This window comes from Cryptomeria japonica, chromosome 10, assembly GCF_030272615.1.
Source record: "Cryptomeria japonica chromosome 10, Sugi_1.0, whole genome shotgun sequence".
In the NCBI taxonomy this organism is placed as follows: Eukaryota; Viridiplantae; Streptophyta; class Pinopsida; order Cupressales; family Cupressaceae; genus Cryptomeria; species Cryptomeria japonica.
In genome coordinates, this window is record NC_081414.1 from 10,468,439 (window position 1) to 10,488,971 (window position 20,533).

Here is a 20,533-nt window from a genome sequence, read left to right on the forward strand (position 1 = left end):
GCCTTCAGAGTACTCAACAGAAGAAGCTAGTTGGCTTTCAATTGCTCTTTCAACTGTGGAGCATAATTAAAATAGATAAATGTTTAAAATAATAGAAGAAACTCATGTCAAGTGATTTAAACTATTTATATTAATTATCTAAAAAAGATATTGGGAGATGGATTAACTTTTAGCAGAAAATGAATGCAGTTCTTGACTTTGCAGTTGTTTTTAATTTGGTGTTGTGCAGCTTTGTTATACGCCAAGTGTCATTGCATACACGATTGTTTTAAGCATTTATGACAATGCTGGTAAGCTTAATCTTGCAGAGGAAGCTTTTATGGAGATGATTGAGTTAGGGTGTGAGCCAGATGAAGTAGCTTTTGGCACAATGATATGTGCTTATGCTAGATGGAGCCGTCATGATAACATGTTGTCAATTTATCATGCAGCAAGAGAACGCGGACTTGTTCCATCTCTTACAGTTCATAATTTCATGATTTCTTCTTTGCATAAAGCATCCATGTATGATGCTGCTACCCAGTTGTGGGAAGAAATGTCTATTGCAGGAGTGAAGCCCAATCATTTCACATATACACTGTTAGTTGATTTATACAGCAAAGAGGGTAAAACAGAGGAAGCTTTAACAATGTTTGAAGACATGAAATTGTCGGGGTTTGTTCCGAATGAAACAACATACAACAGTGTCATCAATATGCTTTTGGGGCAAGGTAAACAGGAAGATGCATTATTATTTTTTGATGATATGAGATCACAAGCTATTGTGCCAAGTAGGTATACGTATACTTCAATTCTTAATCTTTGTTCCAAACGTGGTGATCTGCAGTGTGCTCTTTTAATTTTGTCTGAGATGGAGAGAAATAGAATAGATGCAGATGAAGTTACATGCAGCATTCTTATCACTTTGTATGGCAAGTTGGGATTGTATGAAGATGCTGAAATAACTTTTAAAGAAATGAGGAAAACTGGGCTTCTCACTCATGAAAAAACATATCTTTCAATGTCACAGGTATATATGAAAGCAAGAGCTTATGATCAAGCACTGAAGGTTCTGGAGGACATGAAGGATAAGAATGTTAAATTTTCCAAATTTGCATGGAGAGCTTTGCTTCGCTGTCATGCTATGCAACGGAATGTGGAGTCTGCTGAAAAGACATTTCAGGTTATGCTTACATCTGGATACTTAGATAATGTTGCATATAGTGACATGATGAATTTATATACAGATGCAGGTTTGACACAGAAGGCCAAATCATTAATTATCCAGTTGAGGAAATGCTCTGTGGAGATTGATGGGGGGCTTTATAGGGTGATGATGAATGTTTACAAAAAAGCAGGTATGATTAGGGATGCCGAGTTATTAATTGAGGAGATTGAAGACAAAGGAATGATTGTAGATGAAATTCTAAAGACAATACTAATACAAGCCTATGGAGAGTCTGGAAGACTTTCTGATGCTGAAAATTTGTTTAGAGGTATAAAAAATCCAGATTCTGCAGTTCTGGGTTTGATGCTTTACTTTTATAGGAGTTTCGATAATGAAGATGATGCAAAGGTCCTACATAAAAACCTTCTTGAGAAGTCAAATGGTATTTCTACAGCCAGTCAACTCATTGTCCGATTTGTAAAGGAAGGTGTGTTGGTCTTGAAGAATAAACTTGTTTTTGTATGTCAAATTTTGGATGCTTTGCAAACTGATGTCAGTATGGTATGAATTGTTTGATGATAACTCAAAAGTATTTTGTAAGTAAATTTCTGGTAATGTTGTTTTACAGGTGAGATAAGTAGAGCAGAGTCTCTCTATGATGAAATGGTTGACCTTGGTTTCAAGCCTGATGACTCGGCACTTTCTTCTCTGATCAACTTTTATGGAAGGAAAAAGCAACTGGAAGAAGCGTTAAATGTATTTTATACAACTTCAAGTTCAGGATCACCTCCTGGAAGATTTGTCTATAATTCCATCATAGATGCCTGTGCCAAATGTGGTAAACTAGAAGATGCAGTTCATCTTTTTGAGGAGATGGAAGAACAAGGACATAGTCATGATAGCATTGTTATTAGTTCAATGGTGAATGCTTTTACCAAAGAGGGTATGTGGTAGAATTACAATTATGAATAGGGAGTTAAATTTGTTATGTCAGTTGTCCAGCAGCTGCAGGTGGCTATGTAGAATTCTCTTTTTAAAAAGGAACTTCATAAATCTATAATTTGCACATCCAATGAAGTATTCCATCACGTTTTTTTTTGCCCTTTACTTCAACTGGTCTTCTAACTTGTAAAGGCAAATGTGCCGGCATAGTCCTTGAACTGCAAATTCATTCAACTTTTGTATGGACAAATTATAATATTGAGTAACAGAGAAAAACATTTCATACTTTACTATTGGCTTATAATCAATAACTAATAAATATAGTGTTAAATACTATACCAAAATATCTCATTGAGATGTTGCTTAGGTTGTTTGCCTGCATCTCTGCAATTTCGTCCTTCCCCTCTCTGAGCTTTATTCCTACCTTTTCTGCATGCATCTCTGTTCAAATTTGCTACCTTCCCATTTGGGTTTTTTTCTTATGTCGTTTGCATGTATCTCTGTTTGAATTTGCTTCCCTCTCATCCTTGATCCTTTTGCATATGTTGTTTGCATGCTTCTCTGTGTTCATACTCTGCCTTCTTCCTGCCAAGCATCGTCTCTGTAGTGTTTGCATGAAAAGGATAAAACTGATAAGCAACTAATCTTTAGTTAACAAAGAGAGGAGACAAACTCAGAAAATGAAGAGAAAGGATTCCTATGCTATTTTTCAATTAAAACAGAAAATGAAATGGTTAAATCTTTAGACTATGAGAGATGACCAATTGATATCCGAGTAACCTTTGTCACACCATTAATTAAGCGTACCCTCCCTTATCACTAACTTCTATAAAGCACAATCCTGTTCCAAATTTTGTGCATTTTTCAATTAAAACAGAAAATGAAATGGTTAAATCTATAGACTATGAGAGATGACCAATTGATATCCGAGTAACCTTTGTCACACCATTAATTAAACGTACCCTCCCTTATCAATAACTTCTATAAAGCACAATCCTGTTCCAAATTTTGTGCATTTTTTAATTTAAGTCAGTATACTTAAACAATATAAGTACATATTATTGACATTTATTGTAAGGAAATATGCACAGTTTCCAATATCAATGCTATGAAAAGAGATGTTACAACTTATCTGATCTATACAAATTATAGTAGCATTCTGGCATGAATGGTAAAACAGACACAACAAAAATTAAAGAAACAACAACCGCACAAAAACAAGAGACATTAATATACCTTGAGAAGCTTTCAAGAAAAGTTTAACCACTAAAGCATTGAAACCAACATATTTTTAGTACCAAAATAATTACAATATAAATAGGTTTTGAGTCTTAACATAGAGATCAACAGTCTCAACTTAGGAGGAAAGCGTGCAAGATCCCACTATCTTCTGTAGTAGTGACCAATTTTTAACCGATCTTGTCTAATGATAATTGTATCCTTTCATTAAGCAATCACTTAGTCTTCAGATCACACCCATTCATTATTATTAATGGATTAGCATCATATCTTCTCATAATGATATTAGTTTATGTTTTGCTGTTAACAACTTAATGTTGATCTTCTTATCGATGAAGTTGCTTGAATATGTATGGTGCTAAGGGTGTCAAATCGATTATAAAGTAAATCGATACTAATTTTCCTACCATCCTCGACTTCTTAGTGATATACGGATTGTTGTTTCATAAGAAGACGTCATTGATCGATCGATTACTTGGATCATTAGTCGTTGCCTTCAGAATGATCTCCATTCTCATGAGTGATGTTCTTCATGATATCAATCTGTCCATTAATTGGTCCATGCTTGTTGCTCCCTACCAACCATTGACCCCTTAGCCGATTATATTCAGTCCCTTGAAATACCACTACTACCAATGGTTTATGGGTTGCTATTGATCATCGATACTTGCATGCCATCTGTGTTCAGACTTCTCCATTGATCTCTTGATCCTTACCATAATGCATATGTTTTGATCAAATATCTTGTGATGATTGATATCTTCCATAACGTCTTTCCTATAGTCAATCTATTATGGGTCGATGATCCTCATGCCCTTCCTATTGGTGTTCAACCCAATTTAGAATCGTGATCTAGAGGTATGATGATCGAGATGCAGTATTAATAATTGCTTACAAGTCTCTACTTTTGGTCCATGTGATTGGTCTTTGCGCTTGTCACCTTCTTCATTGTACTTCTGGGGTTGATTATTTAATCATTTATGTCTTTCCTTCATAAGGTTGATTATCGTAAATCAGTCTATAAGAATACATTTTGCAATTGTCTCTTTTTAGAGACTTCACAAAATTGGACTTCTGAGCTGACAGAATGGGAACATTACAAGGAGGAAGCTTTTAGACGAAGACAAAAGACGTTGGCATCTGTTGTGACGTTTTCACACATCGCCCCATTGCAAATGGGGACCCCTGTTTTTTTTGCTTTTTTAGGGTTTGTTCTTTTTAGGTCTTTTAGGGTTTTGTTAGTTGGCCTTTGCATTATGAGTGCTGTCGGAGAGATCAATAGGATAGCAGGTCCTGCTGGAGTGAAGTCCTGATCTTGAAAATTTGGCTAAGTCTGAAAGTCCTGATCCTGAAATTTGGCTAAGTCTGGAATGTCCTGATCCTGAAATTTGACTAAGTCTGGAAACTGAAAAACCTCCAAAAACTAGATTTTGCAATATAACTCCTGGAGGTCTGAAACCACTCTCAAACATCCTGAAAGTATATATGGAATATAACTTAAAGTAGAAGTGTTTCTTCTCACTTATACTTAAATGTTATATTCCATAAAAATTATCTTGATAGGGAGTTCAAAAAGTCAAATTTCGCTCCTGTCCTTCACTGAGGATCGAGAGCGAAATTCGCTCCTGTCCCTCTCCAATGGACCAAGGCAAAGCGCTCCTGTCCCTCACCAAGGGTTCAGGGCGAAAAGGCTTATTTGAGTCATTCCTGGCCTTGTTTGGTCAGATTGAAACATCAAAGGCATGGTGAAGGACGAAATGAACATTATAGAGCATCCAGACTTGATCAAAGACAAGGAAATGATGAAGCTTTTGATAAATTCGCCCTTGTCCCTCCCTGAAGGACCAGAGCGATTTTCTTTATGCACACCTTTTAAGACCTTTCTCAGACATTAACTTTTATTCATAGCATGAAGTAAGGTGAAATCTTCCCTAGCAAAGGAATTTTGAGATAAAAAGTGAAAAGATTTGGCCTAGAGGACAAAATTCGCTCCTGTCCCTCACTGAAGGACCGGAGCTTGAATTTCAAATTTGCACTGTTCTTGCAGGATCAAGACAATTTTATGATTTGAAGAGACCAAGGAAAACATGATTTATCCATTGAATATAATTTGGAAGGCTAACAAAGGACAGATAAGCTTGGATTTGCAAAATCGCTCCTGTCCCTCTCCAAGGGACCAAGGCAAAGCGCTCCTGTCCCTCTCCAAGGGACCAGAGCGAAGTTATCAAAATTCATTATTTTTTTGCCTTATTTTAGCAAATCGCACTAGATGCCAAGTTCGCCCAAAACTTCGAAATATTTTAAATTTTTTTAATTAAATTGGCATTTAATGAAAAGCGCATAGCATTTAATAATTAATTTTTAGCCTTGGAAAATCGTTTTTTTTATTAATTGAGGCATTTCGAAATTAATTATTATTAAATTAAAATTTAAAAAGAAGAGCGCTTGAGGTATCATTTTTTTATTGCTTAATTAAGTCGGCCTTCTCCTTTTATTAATCTTTGTTTATTTTTTCCACCAAGTCGGCCTATGGAGAGATGTAGAAGGTGAGCGCTCTATATATTGGAGGTGTTGTTTCACAATTCAAATCATTCAATCATCCTTTCAAGTGCGAAATTGGCGAGCAATTTGAGGAGCGAAATCCAGAGGAGTGGAGCGAATTTCTACTAAGTGTGGAGAAGCTAGTGGAGGGCGAAATTCATCTTGAAGGCTATTAGAAAGGCGTATTTCTTGCTAGTTTGGCGGATAATTTCCAGATTTTTGAAGACATTTGAAGGCGAATTTCCAGATTTTTGAAGAGGAAGGTGGAGTTCTTTTCCAAGCTAAAGGAGGTGCATTTTATCCAAGGGAGAGCTTTGATCTACATTTTGCCTAGCAAAATTCATCTATTTTTACATCATTTCTTAGAGTTAATTCTCAAGAGGAGGTATGGCAAAATCATCTTGACACCCTTGTTCAAGGTTTGATTTTTTAGACATTTTTTGGAAAAATCTAAGTATTACATGGTTAATTAGGAAATGATAACTCAAGATTTATCATGAAATTTCCTAATTAAAATCTTGAATCTTCCTTTTAAAGTTTAATTTTTTAGATTTCAAGATATATTACTAATTTTGAAATATTGTGTAGGCATCAAATGGAGATCCCGGAGTTGGAAAATCAAGCCAGATCAAGGACGGTCTCCTCCAAGACGATCAAGCAAGGAGAAGGGCGACTTCCTCCAGTCTAGCATCGACAAGGACAACCTTCTTCGATCCAGCATCATCAAGATAAGGGCGACCTCTTCCAATCCAGCATTCCAAGGCGAGGTACATCATCATCTTGCAAATCAAGGACACAAGAAGTCAGAGCAAAGGGTTCGTTGAAGAAGCAGATAATTTCAGAAGAGTTAATTAAAGATAGCTTCTCAACAACATCAAGTTGAATATCTACCAAGTTACAAGTGTCAGATGAGGTGGCATCCCAGTCATCACTCCTCCAGTCAGTGTGGTCCACCTCAGCATGTTCAGATTCAATGTACCTAACTCATGGAAGGTGGCACAAACTCCGATGTACCTACCCCGGCTATCCATTGGTGGAATTTTCTAGAGAGGACATGTGTCCAAGCAATACAATTTTATCATTGGTCAAGCATTAAATGTTATGTAATGGTTGTAACAAACCCTAATTAGGGTTTTCATTGTTGAATCTTGGCCGTTGATCTCGAATTGATCTAAGCCATCGAATTGTATTGAGGGCACTATATAAGCCCTAGCATTTCATTTTGTAAAGGCAATTTAGAAATAGTTAGAATATAGTTGAAAGCAGTTAGAAGACAGATAGAGAGTAGTTAGAAGGTGATTAGCTAGTTGATAGAATAGCAATTAGAGTAGAGTAGAGAGAGAAGGCGAAGATTGTTGCCAAGATGTTGTTGTAAAAGACTTGTAACTTCATTGAAGAAATGGTGAAATTTATGGGTCGATTCGACAATTTGCATGGTCTTTATACTTCTCATGTTTGATTTGATGATTAGATGAGTGGAAGAAATGTGCTTGATTGATGGTGGAATTCGTATATCCATACTACTAGCAGTTTGTTGATTGCAGACTTGCCTTGTGTAGTCAACTGGAATCATTCAGCTTAAGCCTAACTTCAATTATTGCTTCTTCATTGATATGCATCAGCGTGATGGTGTCTATGCCTGCAGTGATGATTTGAACATCATAAAGCTTTCCTTCGAAGATCGCACTAGCCTTGTGGAGATGGTCCTGCGATGTCAAAACAAGACCTAGTTAGAATTTCATCAAAGATCAATCATTGCTCCTACATTCGTTAGTATTAGGATTAGATTCTCTCCTTGCCCTCGTCTTTTTTCCTTTTTTTCAAATCAAAGCTAGTGAAATCCTGTGTTCCAGCAAAATTCAAAGCAAATCAGAAGTTCAGGCATCAAGTGTAAGTCCCCTTGTGATTCTAGCAAATCACATCATAACACAGAGAGCTTATCCACACATAGAGACCCTACATACAAGAACCTTGAAGTCATCCCGATTGATCCTTTTCGCGACATCTTCAGCATTCGGAGGCTTTACTCAAGAGAGGATAAGGTACCTTTAGGTATTTTATTCTGTGTTTGATAGTGTACAAAATACACGTCAACAGCATCCAAATCCATATGCCAATTTTTTTAACATCTCCAAGCATGCAAATGACATGTGTACAAGATTCTCTAGCCCCTCTGACATGCCTCCAAACTTGGGTGCCTATTTCTTGCCAAAAATAGGTATGATAGATGCTCTTACACACCTTACCACTGTCATAGAATCTGTCATAACTGACATCACTTATAGTTGTAAGAGAATCTATCATAATTGACTAATAATAGCATATGAGTCTTCAATTAATTCTTTTAATTCCAAAAAGAGACTATGAGAAATAAAATAGGCTATGGGTCTTCAATTAATTCTTTTAATTCCAAAAAAGAGACGTCGTATCAAACTTGTCCACATTATGAAGGTTTTGATCAGTGCTTTGTCTAGGGTCAAAAATGTCCACATCACACCTAAATCAACTTCATGGATTCCAAGACCATTGACGTCATCAATGATTTGTTTTCAAATACAGAAAGTATAAAGCACGTGGGCCATCATTGGTGAGCTTAAATCTCCACATGGAAAATTCTCTTCAGATTATCTATGCCAGATATGATTGGGACCTTGTGCTGATGGTCACATCCTTCCAAACATGATAACAGTTAATCTGTGAACAGTTCGTCTCAAAATTGATGAGGCAGATAATTCTTTTTAGGATTTGTGAGTTTTAGCATAATGGACCAGTAAAGATCAAAATTCTAGATGCCAGCTAGTTATATAGGCAGTTAGCTGTCCAAATTGAGCATTTGTAAGACTGAAGGGGCATGTTTTTCTAGCGAATTAGGCAAGACAGAGAAGTGGGCAGGGCATCGAAAGGCAATTTACAGATAGAAAAGTGTTGAAAGGCAATTTAACACAAGTATACTTCATCAGCAGAGAAGATGAAAAAGCAAAAGGTCAAAAAAAAGGTCTACAATTTTAACACACAATGTATAATTTCTGCATGAAAATTGACCATATTTCAAAGTATATGAAGAATTTTGGTATAATGATGCCAAAGGTTAGCCTACATTTTTTGATTTGATGCTAGTTATTCAGTATTCTTTTGTTCTTATTACATATTATCCTACAAAAGCTAAGGCAAAAGTTTAAAACCAATACGGATTGTTGATGATAATATAATCTGTTTGGCCACACTGAATGAATGTTGATTTGCATTAAGGCAACACAAATTCTAATACTTTTCTAAAACTTTTTGTTTGATCAGGTAAATTTAGGGAAGCCGAGGAACTTATTCAGAAGACTCATCAGAATGACATTGTGCTTGACACCATTGCTTATAACACCTTTATTAAAGCGAAGCTAGATGCAGGTATGTGGGAACTTCAATTTTCTATACTTGATACTAAATATGTTCAGATCTGGTATCTTTCTAATAATGTTTAGCTTAAACTGGCATTGATTTGTATACTTTCATTAGAAAATTGTTTTTTTCTAATGATCTTTTTGAGTTCAATATAATTGCAGGAAAAATTGAAGATGCTATCAATTTATATACCGATATGCAGGCTGCTGGTGTTGTTCCCTCACTTCAGACATACGACACAATGATTAGGTACAGAGATCTGAACCAATGTTTTTGGCATCAGTTTTCTTTTGTTTGTGAAGCGACAGAAATATCCTTCTTAAAAAAAAGATAAAAATGTTTTGGATGACTGGGTTTATAACAAGTAACATCAACATAAAAAATTCAAATTAGCTATGGACCTTAAGGTCTTAAGATAACTGAAGGCCAAATTTTATAGATAAAATTTCTTAATTGCCCTTTTCCTTACATAATATCTTTTTCTTTTAGTCTTTAGTTGAAATAAGATTTTTTGAGTAATTTTATATTTAAATATTCTCTTGTAGAAAATACCGAGTTACTGCCTTTTGGCTTCACATTTGCAGTGTCTTTGGAAAGGCTGGTGAACTGCAGAATGCCATTCGGATATTCAATTCTCTATTGACATCTGGAATTATAGTTGATGAAAAGGCATATAGCAACATGATAAGCTGTTATGGGAAAGCTGGTACACAACATGGCTGTGAGCTTTTTGCTTTCATTTGAATGTAGTAATGAACATAGAGATTGATTGAGTGTTACAAACTGTTGTATATTGTGGATAGAATCTTCAGAAGATTATCAGAAAATAGGATACCGCATGTTTTTGGAGGCTTTGTTCCCATGGTAATGGATTTCTAACTCGCATGTGTCATTATAAGAGTTCTTACTTTGTTTCTACACATTTAAATACTTGTTCGTATTCCTAGTGCCTTTGGAAATTTTGGAGAACTATACAATATGGCATGGCTATCCAATTCTATACAGACATTGACATTTTAGTTGATGAAAATTATATTAAAAACTATATTAAAAAACTATACTAAAAACTATATTAAAAAATCTATATTTAAAAACTGTATAAAAAATCTCTGCAAATCTACAATTCGAGAGAAAGGGAAAATGCAATAAACAAATGTGAAAACTGGAGATTACTAGTGATGTTAAACAAAACAAGAAAAAATGCAATGAAAACGTAGGAGAAAAATGTATTTTTTTTCTAACTTACCTGGATAGAAATTGTTCCTCTTGAATTGCCAAAAATCAGAGTGAAGTTTGTTTGAGTTGGCCTAGGTTTTAATGTTGAAAATTGCATCCAAATTCGCGCTTTTTCCTGTGTACGACATTTGCTCAAGTTTTTGGTGAGTGTATGGTGAGTTTCCGGTGAGTTGCATGTGTTTTTTCGAATAGTTTTCTCATCAATGCAGGCTCGCAAGCCACTTGCTAGGGTTCTAGGGAGACAAGTTTTCATAGACTCGGCAAGTACTCCCTAAGTCTGTTAACATTGCTTTATTGAATCATTGATTTTATTTCTCTCAAGTGGCACTATATTCATCAAATCTATTGATGCTTTGGGACACACCAAAAATGTCATATTCCTTTGTGAAGCTTTGGAGGAAGTCCTAGGTGAGGTGGGTGAGGAGAATGTGGTGCAAGTGGTTACAGATAGTGCAAAAAATTATGTTGCTATAGGTAGACTACTGATGGACAGGCACCCATCGTTGTTTTGGACTCCATGTGATACTCATTGCCTTGACCTCATATTGGAGGATCTTGGCAAGATTCCATGGATCAAAACATGTGTGGAGATGGCAGAAGATATTTGTAAATTCATAGACAATCACACATGGGTCCTCAACCTAATGAGGCAATTCACTGAGCAAAAGGAGTTGGTTTGTCTTGGAATAACCCAATTGGCAACGAATTTCATCACATTACAATCCTTACTTCAAGCAAAGGGAGCTTTGAAGTGCATGCTAGTTAGTGAGTAGTGGACTTCCGCATTGTATGCTAAGACCAATGCAGGGGTTGATGAGGCAAATTGGATGTTTGATAAGAAAGGCTTTTGGGTACTTGCTACATAGATCATAAAGGTAAATCTAATTCTTCATTATGTTTTTATTCATATTTTTCTTTTATTTGCTTATTTTTGTTCACACTTAAGTTGATGTTTCACAATAATTGCAATTCACAGAACCTTTGGTAGTTCTACAAATTGTTGATTAAGAGAAACCCACAATGGGCTACATATATGGGGGCATGGATAGGGCCAAGGAGGCTATTAGATCCATTTATGTAGGAGTGAGGCTAAGTATTGTCCCATTTGGGAAATCATTGATAGGCGATGGCACCTCCAACTTTACAAGCCCCTACTTGTAGCTGCTTATTTCCTCAATCCGACATTCCAATTCCGCCTTGATTTCAAGGCAGATGAGGAGATTCTGAGTGGGCTCTACACAGTCATAGAACAGATGATTCCTGGTTTAGGTGTTTGAGCATATAGATAGTCCATGAGATTGAGATTTTTAGACTTGCACAAGATCTCTTTTCCCATGATATATGCAAGGCAGCTCAGTCATCATTGCAACCAGGAAAAATCTATCAAGCGTATAATTTAAGTTTAAAAATAATTTTTTTCCTCCTTTTATATTATTATTAAATATTGAAACTTAAAGCTGGATAATGAGATTGTTTTTTTTGTCTTTTTCTCATCTCAGATGCATGGTGGGAAAGATTTAGTGCTAAGGTAGCTGAATTTCAAAGGATCACAGTTCAAATATTGAGCCAACCATGTTGTGCTTTAAGTTGTGAGCGCAATCGACGTATGTTTGAGAACATACACTCCAAGAAGTGCAATAGACTGTCTGTGTAGAGGTTGAATGATCTAGTCAATGTTCATTACAACCTTCGTCTTTGCCACAGATAGATTTTGGGCAGTCACTTGTCCGCCATCACGCTAGAGGAGATCGATTCACAATTTGATTGAATCACTAAGGCTGGGGATCCTATCTTTAATGATGTGGACCTTGATTGGGTTGACCAGGTGGATAGAGAATCTAAGGCAGTAGCCATGGTAGAGGATAGAGCACGAGTAGACACTTTGGATGTTGGTGTGGGTGTCATCGAGACAAAGGAAAATATCATGGCTGCAACATCATCTAGGACCTGTCTTAGACACCCACGTAGGAGGGTTGCAGGCTCCTTAGAGCCATAGACTTCTAGCTTTTGTTTTGATATTTGTTTGGAACTTTTGATGCCATGGATTCATATTCCATGAGTTTTGTATACATTTCAAATTATTTATATATCTAAATTTGTTATTTCCTTAAACTAAAATTTGTGTTATACTTATGTGATCAATGTATAATTGTGTATGTGATCAAATTAGCTTCTATTTGATAAAGTTATTGTATCGGGTTTATTTATTAAAGGGTGCATGAAATAAATTTTAAATCCTCAAAGTCTTTGAATTTCTTGGATTTTTCAATTTTCAAAGTCTTTTCTGATTTTGCACCAAGTCTCAGTGCTGAGTCTGAGTCCGAGTCCAAAATCAACTTGCCAAGTCTGAGGTGAGTCCAAGTCTTGTAATATTGATTTGTATACAAGGAAATCTGATAAATCTGACAAATCTGACAGGTAAACCGTAAATGTATTAGAGTAATCTGGTTGATGTAACTCAAGGACTTGCGCTTGCTTGTCAAAGTTAAACTTCCATAAAGATGTTGATTGAATGAATCTTTGGGCACACTCTACAAATATTTGCTTTGCTGCTCATTTTAGGAAAATTTTCCTTCTAACCTTGTTGTTGGACTGATGTGTGTGTTTTCTTCCTTGAAGTTATATAAGATGCATTTTAAGAAAGGAAGAAAAAAATCATTTAGAACTTTTAAAGGTGTAGCAAAAATGTAGTTAAATATAAATATGCAAGAACATGCATTGTTAACATGTGTTGTTTTCTGGAACAGCCATTTCCTACTCTGTGTATAGTTTGCAATCAAGAGCATTTACTTTTATGTTCCAAGTTTGTTTTATGAATTTGATATTTATTGTACTATAGATTTATTTGTTGCTACCCATCTTCTATCTGCTTGTATGACACAATTTATCATTGCAATACTGAGTTTCTTCATACTTTTGCAGGGTATTTTCAAGATGCTGAAAAGCTGTTTAGCAGGATGCAACAAGAGGGTATAAGGCCTGGAAAGGTGACTGGATAGAAAGTTCTCCTGTACTTGTTGGAATTTACATGTTTGCAACTTTTATATATTTTAATTTTTATATTATAATAATAGATTTTCAGGAGCCCAATCAAACTAAAAAGTTTTTCTAAAAGCACGTGAGTTCTGATGGAAAATGGTTGCAGTTGTATTCTTTCATTGTTCTAGAATTAAATGCTCTTCCTTCATGGCTTATCTTTCATTGTTTAAGAAGAAAGAAGAAAAAGGTCAAAAACTAAAGTCACAAAAGGTTGCTAAGAAAAAAATCAGGAAGCAAAAGAACAGTCAAAACCAGAGCCACAAGACATTGTTAAAGAATAGACCATTGAGCAGGAATAGAAGAGATCTGCCATGCAATTTAAAGGTAAGAATCCTTTAACAAAAAAATATATTTTATTGACTTTTAATAAGTTTTCATGATAGAACAATCATGTTGATAGATATTTAGTTGGAAAGAATGCTTTAGTGAGACACGGAAATAATTTTGTTAATGCAAATCTCCTAGAAACATCTAAAGCAGTAGGAGGTAAGTTCATTGGTAAGCATTTTTGTAGAAGTATCTTTTGGTGCGGAATTTTCAGATCCTAGTTGTATCAGAGTTTTGTAGCAAAATCATGGCAGTGATCTCATTTTTGATATAAGGCAGCTACTGGTTAAGCTTGGAATTTTATGAACAAAATTAACAACTAAGTTAGACAGGTGTAAGGAGTTTGCATAATTTTCACAAGAGGTTGCTGTTTACCCTCTGGGTGAACGGTTTAGAACATACAGATGAAATACTCAATGCAAAGCAACAATGCCATAAAAACTAGATAAGTTCACGCAAATATAAGAGATATTATTCCATTCATAATCATGTGTGTCTTTACAAGTTACCTTCCAAGGTATATAAAGGTACCGAGGGGGTGTGAGGGGCAACTGTTGCACCCGTAACTACCATCCCTCGGTTACCGAACTAACAAGGACAAATACAACTTAATTAACTAGTTTTATTCTCGTACAATATGACCGCCAACATCATCCCCCCCCAAAAAAGAAAGGTCGTCTCCAGACAACTTACAACAAAATGGGGAATACATTGCTACAACAGAACCCAAAATCAAAAACTAAGGGAGTGCAGAGGGCGTCCCTGATGAAGAAGGCGTCAGTGGTGGAAGCCAATCGCCCACGCAGCTCGTACACCTGTTCAGTCCTCCTCTTCAGATCTCGTTTTGCCACCATCTGCCTCTCCATTGCAGTCTTAACCATATAGTTTGCCTCCAACGCCTCCTTATCCTTCTTGTCGATGCTCTCCAGTGCACTGACCAATCGAGTCTCTAACAGAGCTCTGGATGCCCTTTCCTCTTCCAGTTGCATAACCAAGGTAGACTTATCTGCTACCAGAATGTCCATTGTTGTCCGAGTTTGTGCCACTGTAGCCTCAACCTCCTAAAACTTGGCAGCCAGCTCCTCCCGAGCTGTTGTTGCTGCTACACACAAGGCCTCAGTTGTGGATGCCATATGTTGTGTCCTCCGGAGCTCAAGATAGCCTTCTTAGAAGGCCTGCTCCACCTCTCTCAATAAGGACTGCATCTGGGTCTCGCCAACCCCCTCAGTGAGGCGCCAAGCCTCCAACATCCCTAGGTTTTCTGTCTCAGGCCACCCGGCAGACTCAAAACACCTCACAAACTCTTCTCTGCATCTGGTGTGGACAAAAGTCAACAACCTCTCCATCCGCTCGACCACGACGACATCCTCTTGGAGTCTCGCAGAGGTCACAAGCTGCTGCGCTCCTAGAGTCATCTCGGCAATGAACTACTCAAACTCTCCCACACCCTGCTGCACTCCCACAGTCACCCCCTCCTCTCTGTAAGGATTGGTTACTACATCCGTCGAGGGTGAAGCAGCCCTTTGAAGCGCCCTGCTACTGGGAGAACTCCCTTCATCGAGATCAATGATATCCAGGGAATGCATCTCCCTGCCAAGAGATAGAGCGGCCTCGCCTGCAGGTGCCACGGGTGTGAGCTGGTAGAGGCTCAACCAAGCACTGAGGTCATCCTGGAGGGCGCCTGCTTCCATCATTACCTCCTGCATATAACCTGGCACACCCAGCACATCTTGCTGTATGGAGGCCACCACAGGAACTGCAATAGTAATAGAGTTGATCTCTGCTGTGGTCTCGACCCTCGGTGGTGTCATAGCGATCGTCACTCGAGGCTGCCCAAAACCAGGTATTGGCACCGTGGTGACTATACTGACTGTCCCGAATGACCGTGGCACCGCCAACTAACAAGTCTCCGGTAGGCGTGCTGGTGCTGGAGCAGTACTGGCTAGTGCGGACCCTTCTGTGCCTACCGATTCCATTACCTCCTCTTTGGGCAACTCGTCACCCCCTTTACCTGCCAACTGGAAACTCCCTCCGCTCACCTGGGAGGTGTCAGCGGATTCCTCCCTACCGCTATCAACATCCTCCTCTGCATCAGACTCTTCTGTCTCGGACTCCGTCTCTAACATGGCGGGCTTCTTCCTTTTCTTGCCCAACCGTGCTTTAGCGCCATGTGCCAAGACATCCAAATGCGACCAGTAAAATATAGGCGGCTAGTCTGGTGCAACACGACCCTGTGGCTCTAATGGCTGTGAGCCTGGGGCAATCTGTGTGCGGACTGCATTAAGAAATAACCCAATGGCGTAATATGGCATGTAAATTTCTTATACTGGAGGGTCATGAATTCGTCCATCCTATCCGCCAGCAGTGATGCCCAATCATGCACCACTCCATTGTGCAGTCCATTCATCAACACAATTTGTGCGATAGCTATATCAGACGCGTGACTGGCACCTATAAGGCGACTCTTTACTACGGACAACAAGCATCTACATACTCCCTTCGCCAAAAATGTTTTCTCGACCCCCCTACACTTACCAGCACTTTTGAGGCTATCTTTTTCTGCTTGTGTGAGGTTATCCCGCAACATCAACTGTAGCAAGGTGGCACGGTTGTCTGGAGTGATTTTCTGCGAAGTATCAATTTTTTTTTCTTTCATCCCAGATATGCCAAACACCTTGCTGAACTCGCTTGCCGTGAAGGAAACAGTTATTTGCTGGTGCTGGTAGTCAAATACAAACTGGTGGCGGTGTTTGTCATAGGTGCCAATCATGGCACGCAAAACTACCTCAAAATCTTTTATGCAAAAAACTGGCATTTGGACAGCCCAATATACTTGTGCCTGGCGAAGATTTTTCTTTATTGGGTCGTCGTGAGGTGTCTTCGCCCACCAATTCCTGCAGTCTATTCCATTAAGACCCTCAAACACAATGTTGTCCACTGTTACCTCTTCCTTGTCCTTTGCCGATTGGGTTTTCGGACGATGCTTCTTGCTTTTCTGAGTGTTGCTCATCCCAAGGCTGCCTGCAATACGCACACTAGATGGCAAAACTCGCTTGCTTGTGTCCTTACTGGATTTCGATGTTCTTTGCCCTCCCTGTAACTTGTCTTCTAACGGCTGCAATTGTTTTCTCCAATCCGCCTTTTTCCTGTTTGTGTCCATTGATCCCCGATTAATTCCCTTAATCGTCTTTTATAGTTTTTTTTTTAACCCTCTCACACGTGCCACTTCCTTCCTTCCAAATGTCAGCGTACGGTGTATGGCTGTGGGTGTACGATGTACAGTGTACGGCCTGCTGTTCTGCTCTCCTGTGATTTCCTTCCTCCGTCTGTACGACTTGTGGGTTGCGCGGTAGGTTTGTGTGCACGGGGGCACGTGCTCCACCGCATGGTGGGCAGGCGGGCTCCACCGTATGGTGGGCACGCCGTGCTCCACCACATAGTGAGCACGCGGGCTCCACCGCACGGTGGGCACGCGGGCTCCACCGCACGGTGGGCACGCGGGCTCCACCGCACGGTGGACGTGTGGGCCCCACCGTTCGGTGAGTGCCACCATATGGTGCCCACAACTCTCCACCATACGGCACACTTTTTCGTGTTTTTTTTTTTGCCCGTACGGTTACCTATCGTACGGACTCGTACTTCAGTTTTTTTTTTTTTTTTTCTCTAATGATTATTTCTTCCGGCTGATTCGGGATCGGTTGCCCGCCTCTGTTCATGATACTGTTTTAATTTTGACCCATTGACGGCGTCTGGCACCTCCTTCCCATCAAGCGTCCACAACTTAATCGCCCCGTTGGCATTGGCCTCGTGTACCTTGAAGGGGCCTAGCCATCGTACTTTAAATTTTTCGGGTTTGATTTGGTTCCTCCCATTGAATTTAAACACTAATTGGCCCGGAGTAAACTTCATTCGCCTAAGATGCTTGTCGTGCCAGACCTTCCGTCTTTGCTGGGCTGCCTCTGTGGCCCATTGTGCCATCGTTCTTTTTTCGTCCAGCTTGCTCAAGGCATACAATCTCTCCCTTAGGCTCTCCATATCCCCGAGTCTGTTCTCTACTGCAATGCGGAGGCTTGGCACCATGAATTCCGCTGGCACGACAGCTTCCTGTCTGTACATGAGTTGGAACGGAGTCTGGCCGGTGGTCACCTTGTAGGTTGTGCGGTAGGACCATAAGACCGAAGGTAATTTTTCTTCCCAGTCTTCCCCATCGACACCGCAAGACTTATAGATTACCCCCAGGAGAATCTTGTTGGTAGCCTCAGCCTGCCCATTGGCTCGCGGGTAATAAGGGCTAGACATTGAATGGAAAATCTTTAATTCAGTAGTGAGGAGTTTGATAACGTGGTTCACAAAGTGTCCACCCCTGTCACTGGTCAACTGCATAGGGATCCCATACCGTGTAATAACTTGCTCATAGATGAATCTTGTTGTACTTACGGCCGAGTCGTTAGGTAGGGCTCGTGCTTCAACCCACTTGGTTAGATATTCCGTGGCTACCACAATGTAGCGACACCTCCTAGCGTGGTTGGCCTTGAGTGGCCTAATAAAATCCAGCCCCCAACACTCGAATAATTCTTGAGCCTGCGAAGGGTTGAGGGGCATGAAATCCCTTTTCAGCGGCCTCCCCTCTCTCTAACACATATCACAGCCTACTACCATTTGGTATATCACAGCCATCGAAACTTCACCATACCATTTGGTATATGGCCTCGACCCTATTTTTCCCATACAATTGAGAATACCAACCCTGCAATTCATGAAGGAATATTTGGGAATCGATGACACTGTAGAGGCCAGGTTGACCCAACTGCTGTATTTGGAAGAAAAAAGAGACAACGCTATAGATAATTTTGCTAAACACTAAGAAGTGGTCAAGTGTTGGTTTGACAGAAGGGCAAAGGTAAAAGCCTTCCACATTTCTGACCTTGTCCTCTGCTGGGACAAAGCACATGAGCGGAAAGGAGAGCACGACAAGTTTGATAATCTGTGGCTCGGTTCTTTCTAAATTTCTGAAATTTTGGGAGAAAATGCATTCCGACTTAGGACCCTAAAAGGTGAGGACGTCCCCTTGCTTGTAAACGGTCAATTCCTCAAACATTACTTCCAGCCTTAGGTTTCTTTGAAACCTTCCCCCTGTAAATAATAGGGTAGTTTTACCGTTTTCCTGTTTTAGTTTAGTTTATTTCCTGTTTTGTTTTGGGACCCCTGTCAATTTTGAAAAGGAAGCTTGTGTGCTATGTACAACATTGGTGTAATGCTAGAATTTTGTAACCTCTTACTTCTAGAATCTAAGTTCAGGAAGGACTCTTGATTGTTGGAGTGCCCCATGATGAGGTCGGATTGATCTAGATAGCCTTTCTTTGCAAGATCTTGTTTTTGTCAAAACCTATCTCCAACATCGTGATTACTGTGCAAACACATTTTAAAATCGCATACAATTAGTTGTTAGTCAAAGGGACACTACGTCAATGATAAGCTCCGAAACTTTGCTTCAACGACCACTGTTACGCTCAATCCTACGTAGGCTTCACTGCCTACTATGCCAAAAAAAAAAGAGAAAAAAGAATCAAGAGTAAAGACGCTTTGAAATCAACTTGATATCAAGCATAAAATTGGCAGATAGGAATGCAGGCATCTCTGCCGGTACTGAACAAAAAGTAAAACTTTCTTACCGGAAACAGAGCAATCTCTGTGAGCTAACAGGCGATAACTCCGTTGGGGCTATGAATGCTTGCTGGCAGCGGGGCTCTATCCAGGTTACTTTTGAAGTATCAGCTCGCTGGACAACTTGACATAGTGAAACATTGATGCCTCAACTCTTTCTAAGCTGGAATGAACTTCACTTGCACACACTAGCTAATCCGATTTTTCATGTGATTCGATTTGACTCTTAACATTATCTCGTTTTGAAAGGCCTTTTCTCTTTTTTTTCGTCTAAATTGTGGTGGTTAACCGAGATTCTGGGTTTGATCTAGACTTGCGTCCCCGAAATGACTGGAAGCATTTCTCCAGCAAAGTCGCCATTTGTTGTGCGTTGCACACGCTCCCTGTCGCTGACAAGGTCCATCCCCCTTTCCTTTTTTTTGGTCTTTTTGCCTCCGCCCTGTTAAGTTCTGGGCAAGGTGTCTCGCGTCCTTTTGAGCGTGCCCGTAATCAGTCCATGAGATGATAGTGTCATGTGCGGAAGCCTGTGAATTCGGAAGATTAGTTTAACCTTTGGGCATTAAAATTCCAAGAGATCGTTTAAACTTGCGAAATTGCCTGAGATAGGCGAGGAATGGTAGAAACTTGCAAAATTCCCCAAGTAAAAAATAAAGCGTCTGAAGGTCGCATAAGGACCCAAAGTGCTGATTTTCGCCAAAGGATATAGAGGAGATAAAAATGCAAAGTGTCAAAAGTCGACAAAACCTCTCAAAATCCTGAAATTCGCACTGAGGGGGAAAATTACACGAGTTTCTAAGAGTTTGCAAAATGGGCGAAAATCCCTAAATTCGCCAGTATTGGATAAAATGCAAGAAGTAAAACTTGGCAAATTGTCTCCAAATGCCAAAATCGCATTATAAGGGGTAAGTGATGGATGTAAAAAGTTTGCAAAGTGCCTCCAAAGCCCGAAGTTGAAGAAAATCGCAATTTTTTAAATAAAGTTGGCAAAAGCACACAAAATCCCGA

General features: G+C 39.2%; 1 protein-coding gene across 1 annotated transcript in view; it reads left to right on the forward strand.

The window, feature by feature from the left end:
• Nucleotides 1-214: 214 nt before the first annotated feature.
• Nucleotides 215-20,533, forward strand: part of LOC131069377 (pentatricopeptide repeat-containing protein At5g27270) — a gene marked incomplete at its 5' end in the record, with an annotated part of 41,892 nt that continues 21,573 nt past the window's right edge. Inside the window, 6 exons of the mRNA XM_058004759.2 lie at nt 215-1,634; nt 1,776-2,090; nt 9,164-9,268; nt 9,424-9,511; nt 9,847-9,968; nt 13,421-13,485. Of these exons, the coding sequence (XP_057860742.2) occupies nt 215-1,634; nt 1,776-2,090; nt 9,164-9,268; nt 9,424-9,511; nt 9,847-9,968; nt 13,421-13,485 (2,115 nt within the window). The remainder of the gene's footprint in view (nt 1,635-1,775; nt 2,091-9,163; nt 9,269-9,423; nt 9,512-9,846; nt 9,969-13,420; nt 13,486-20,533) is intronic.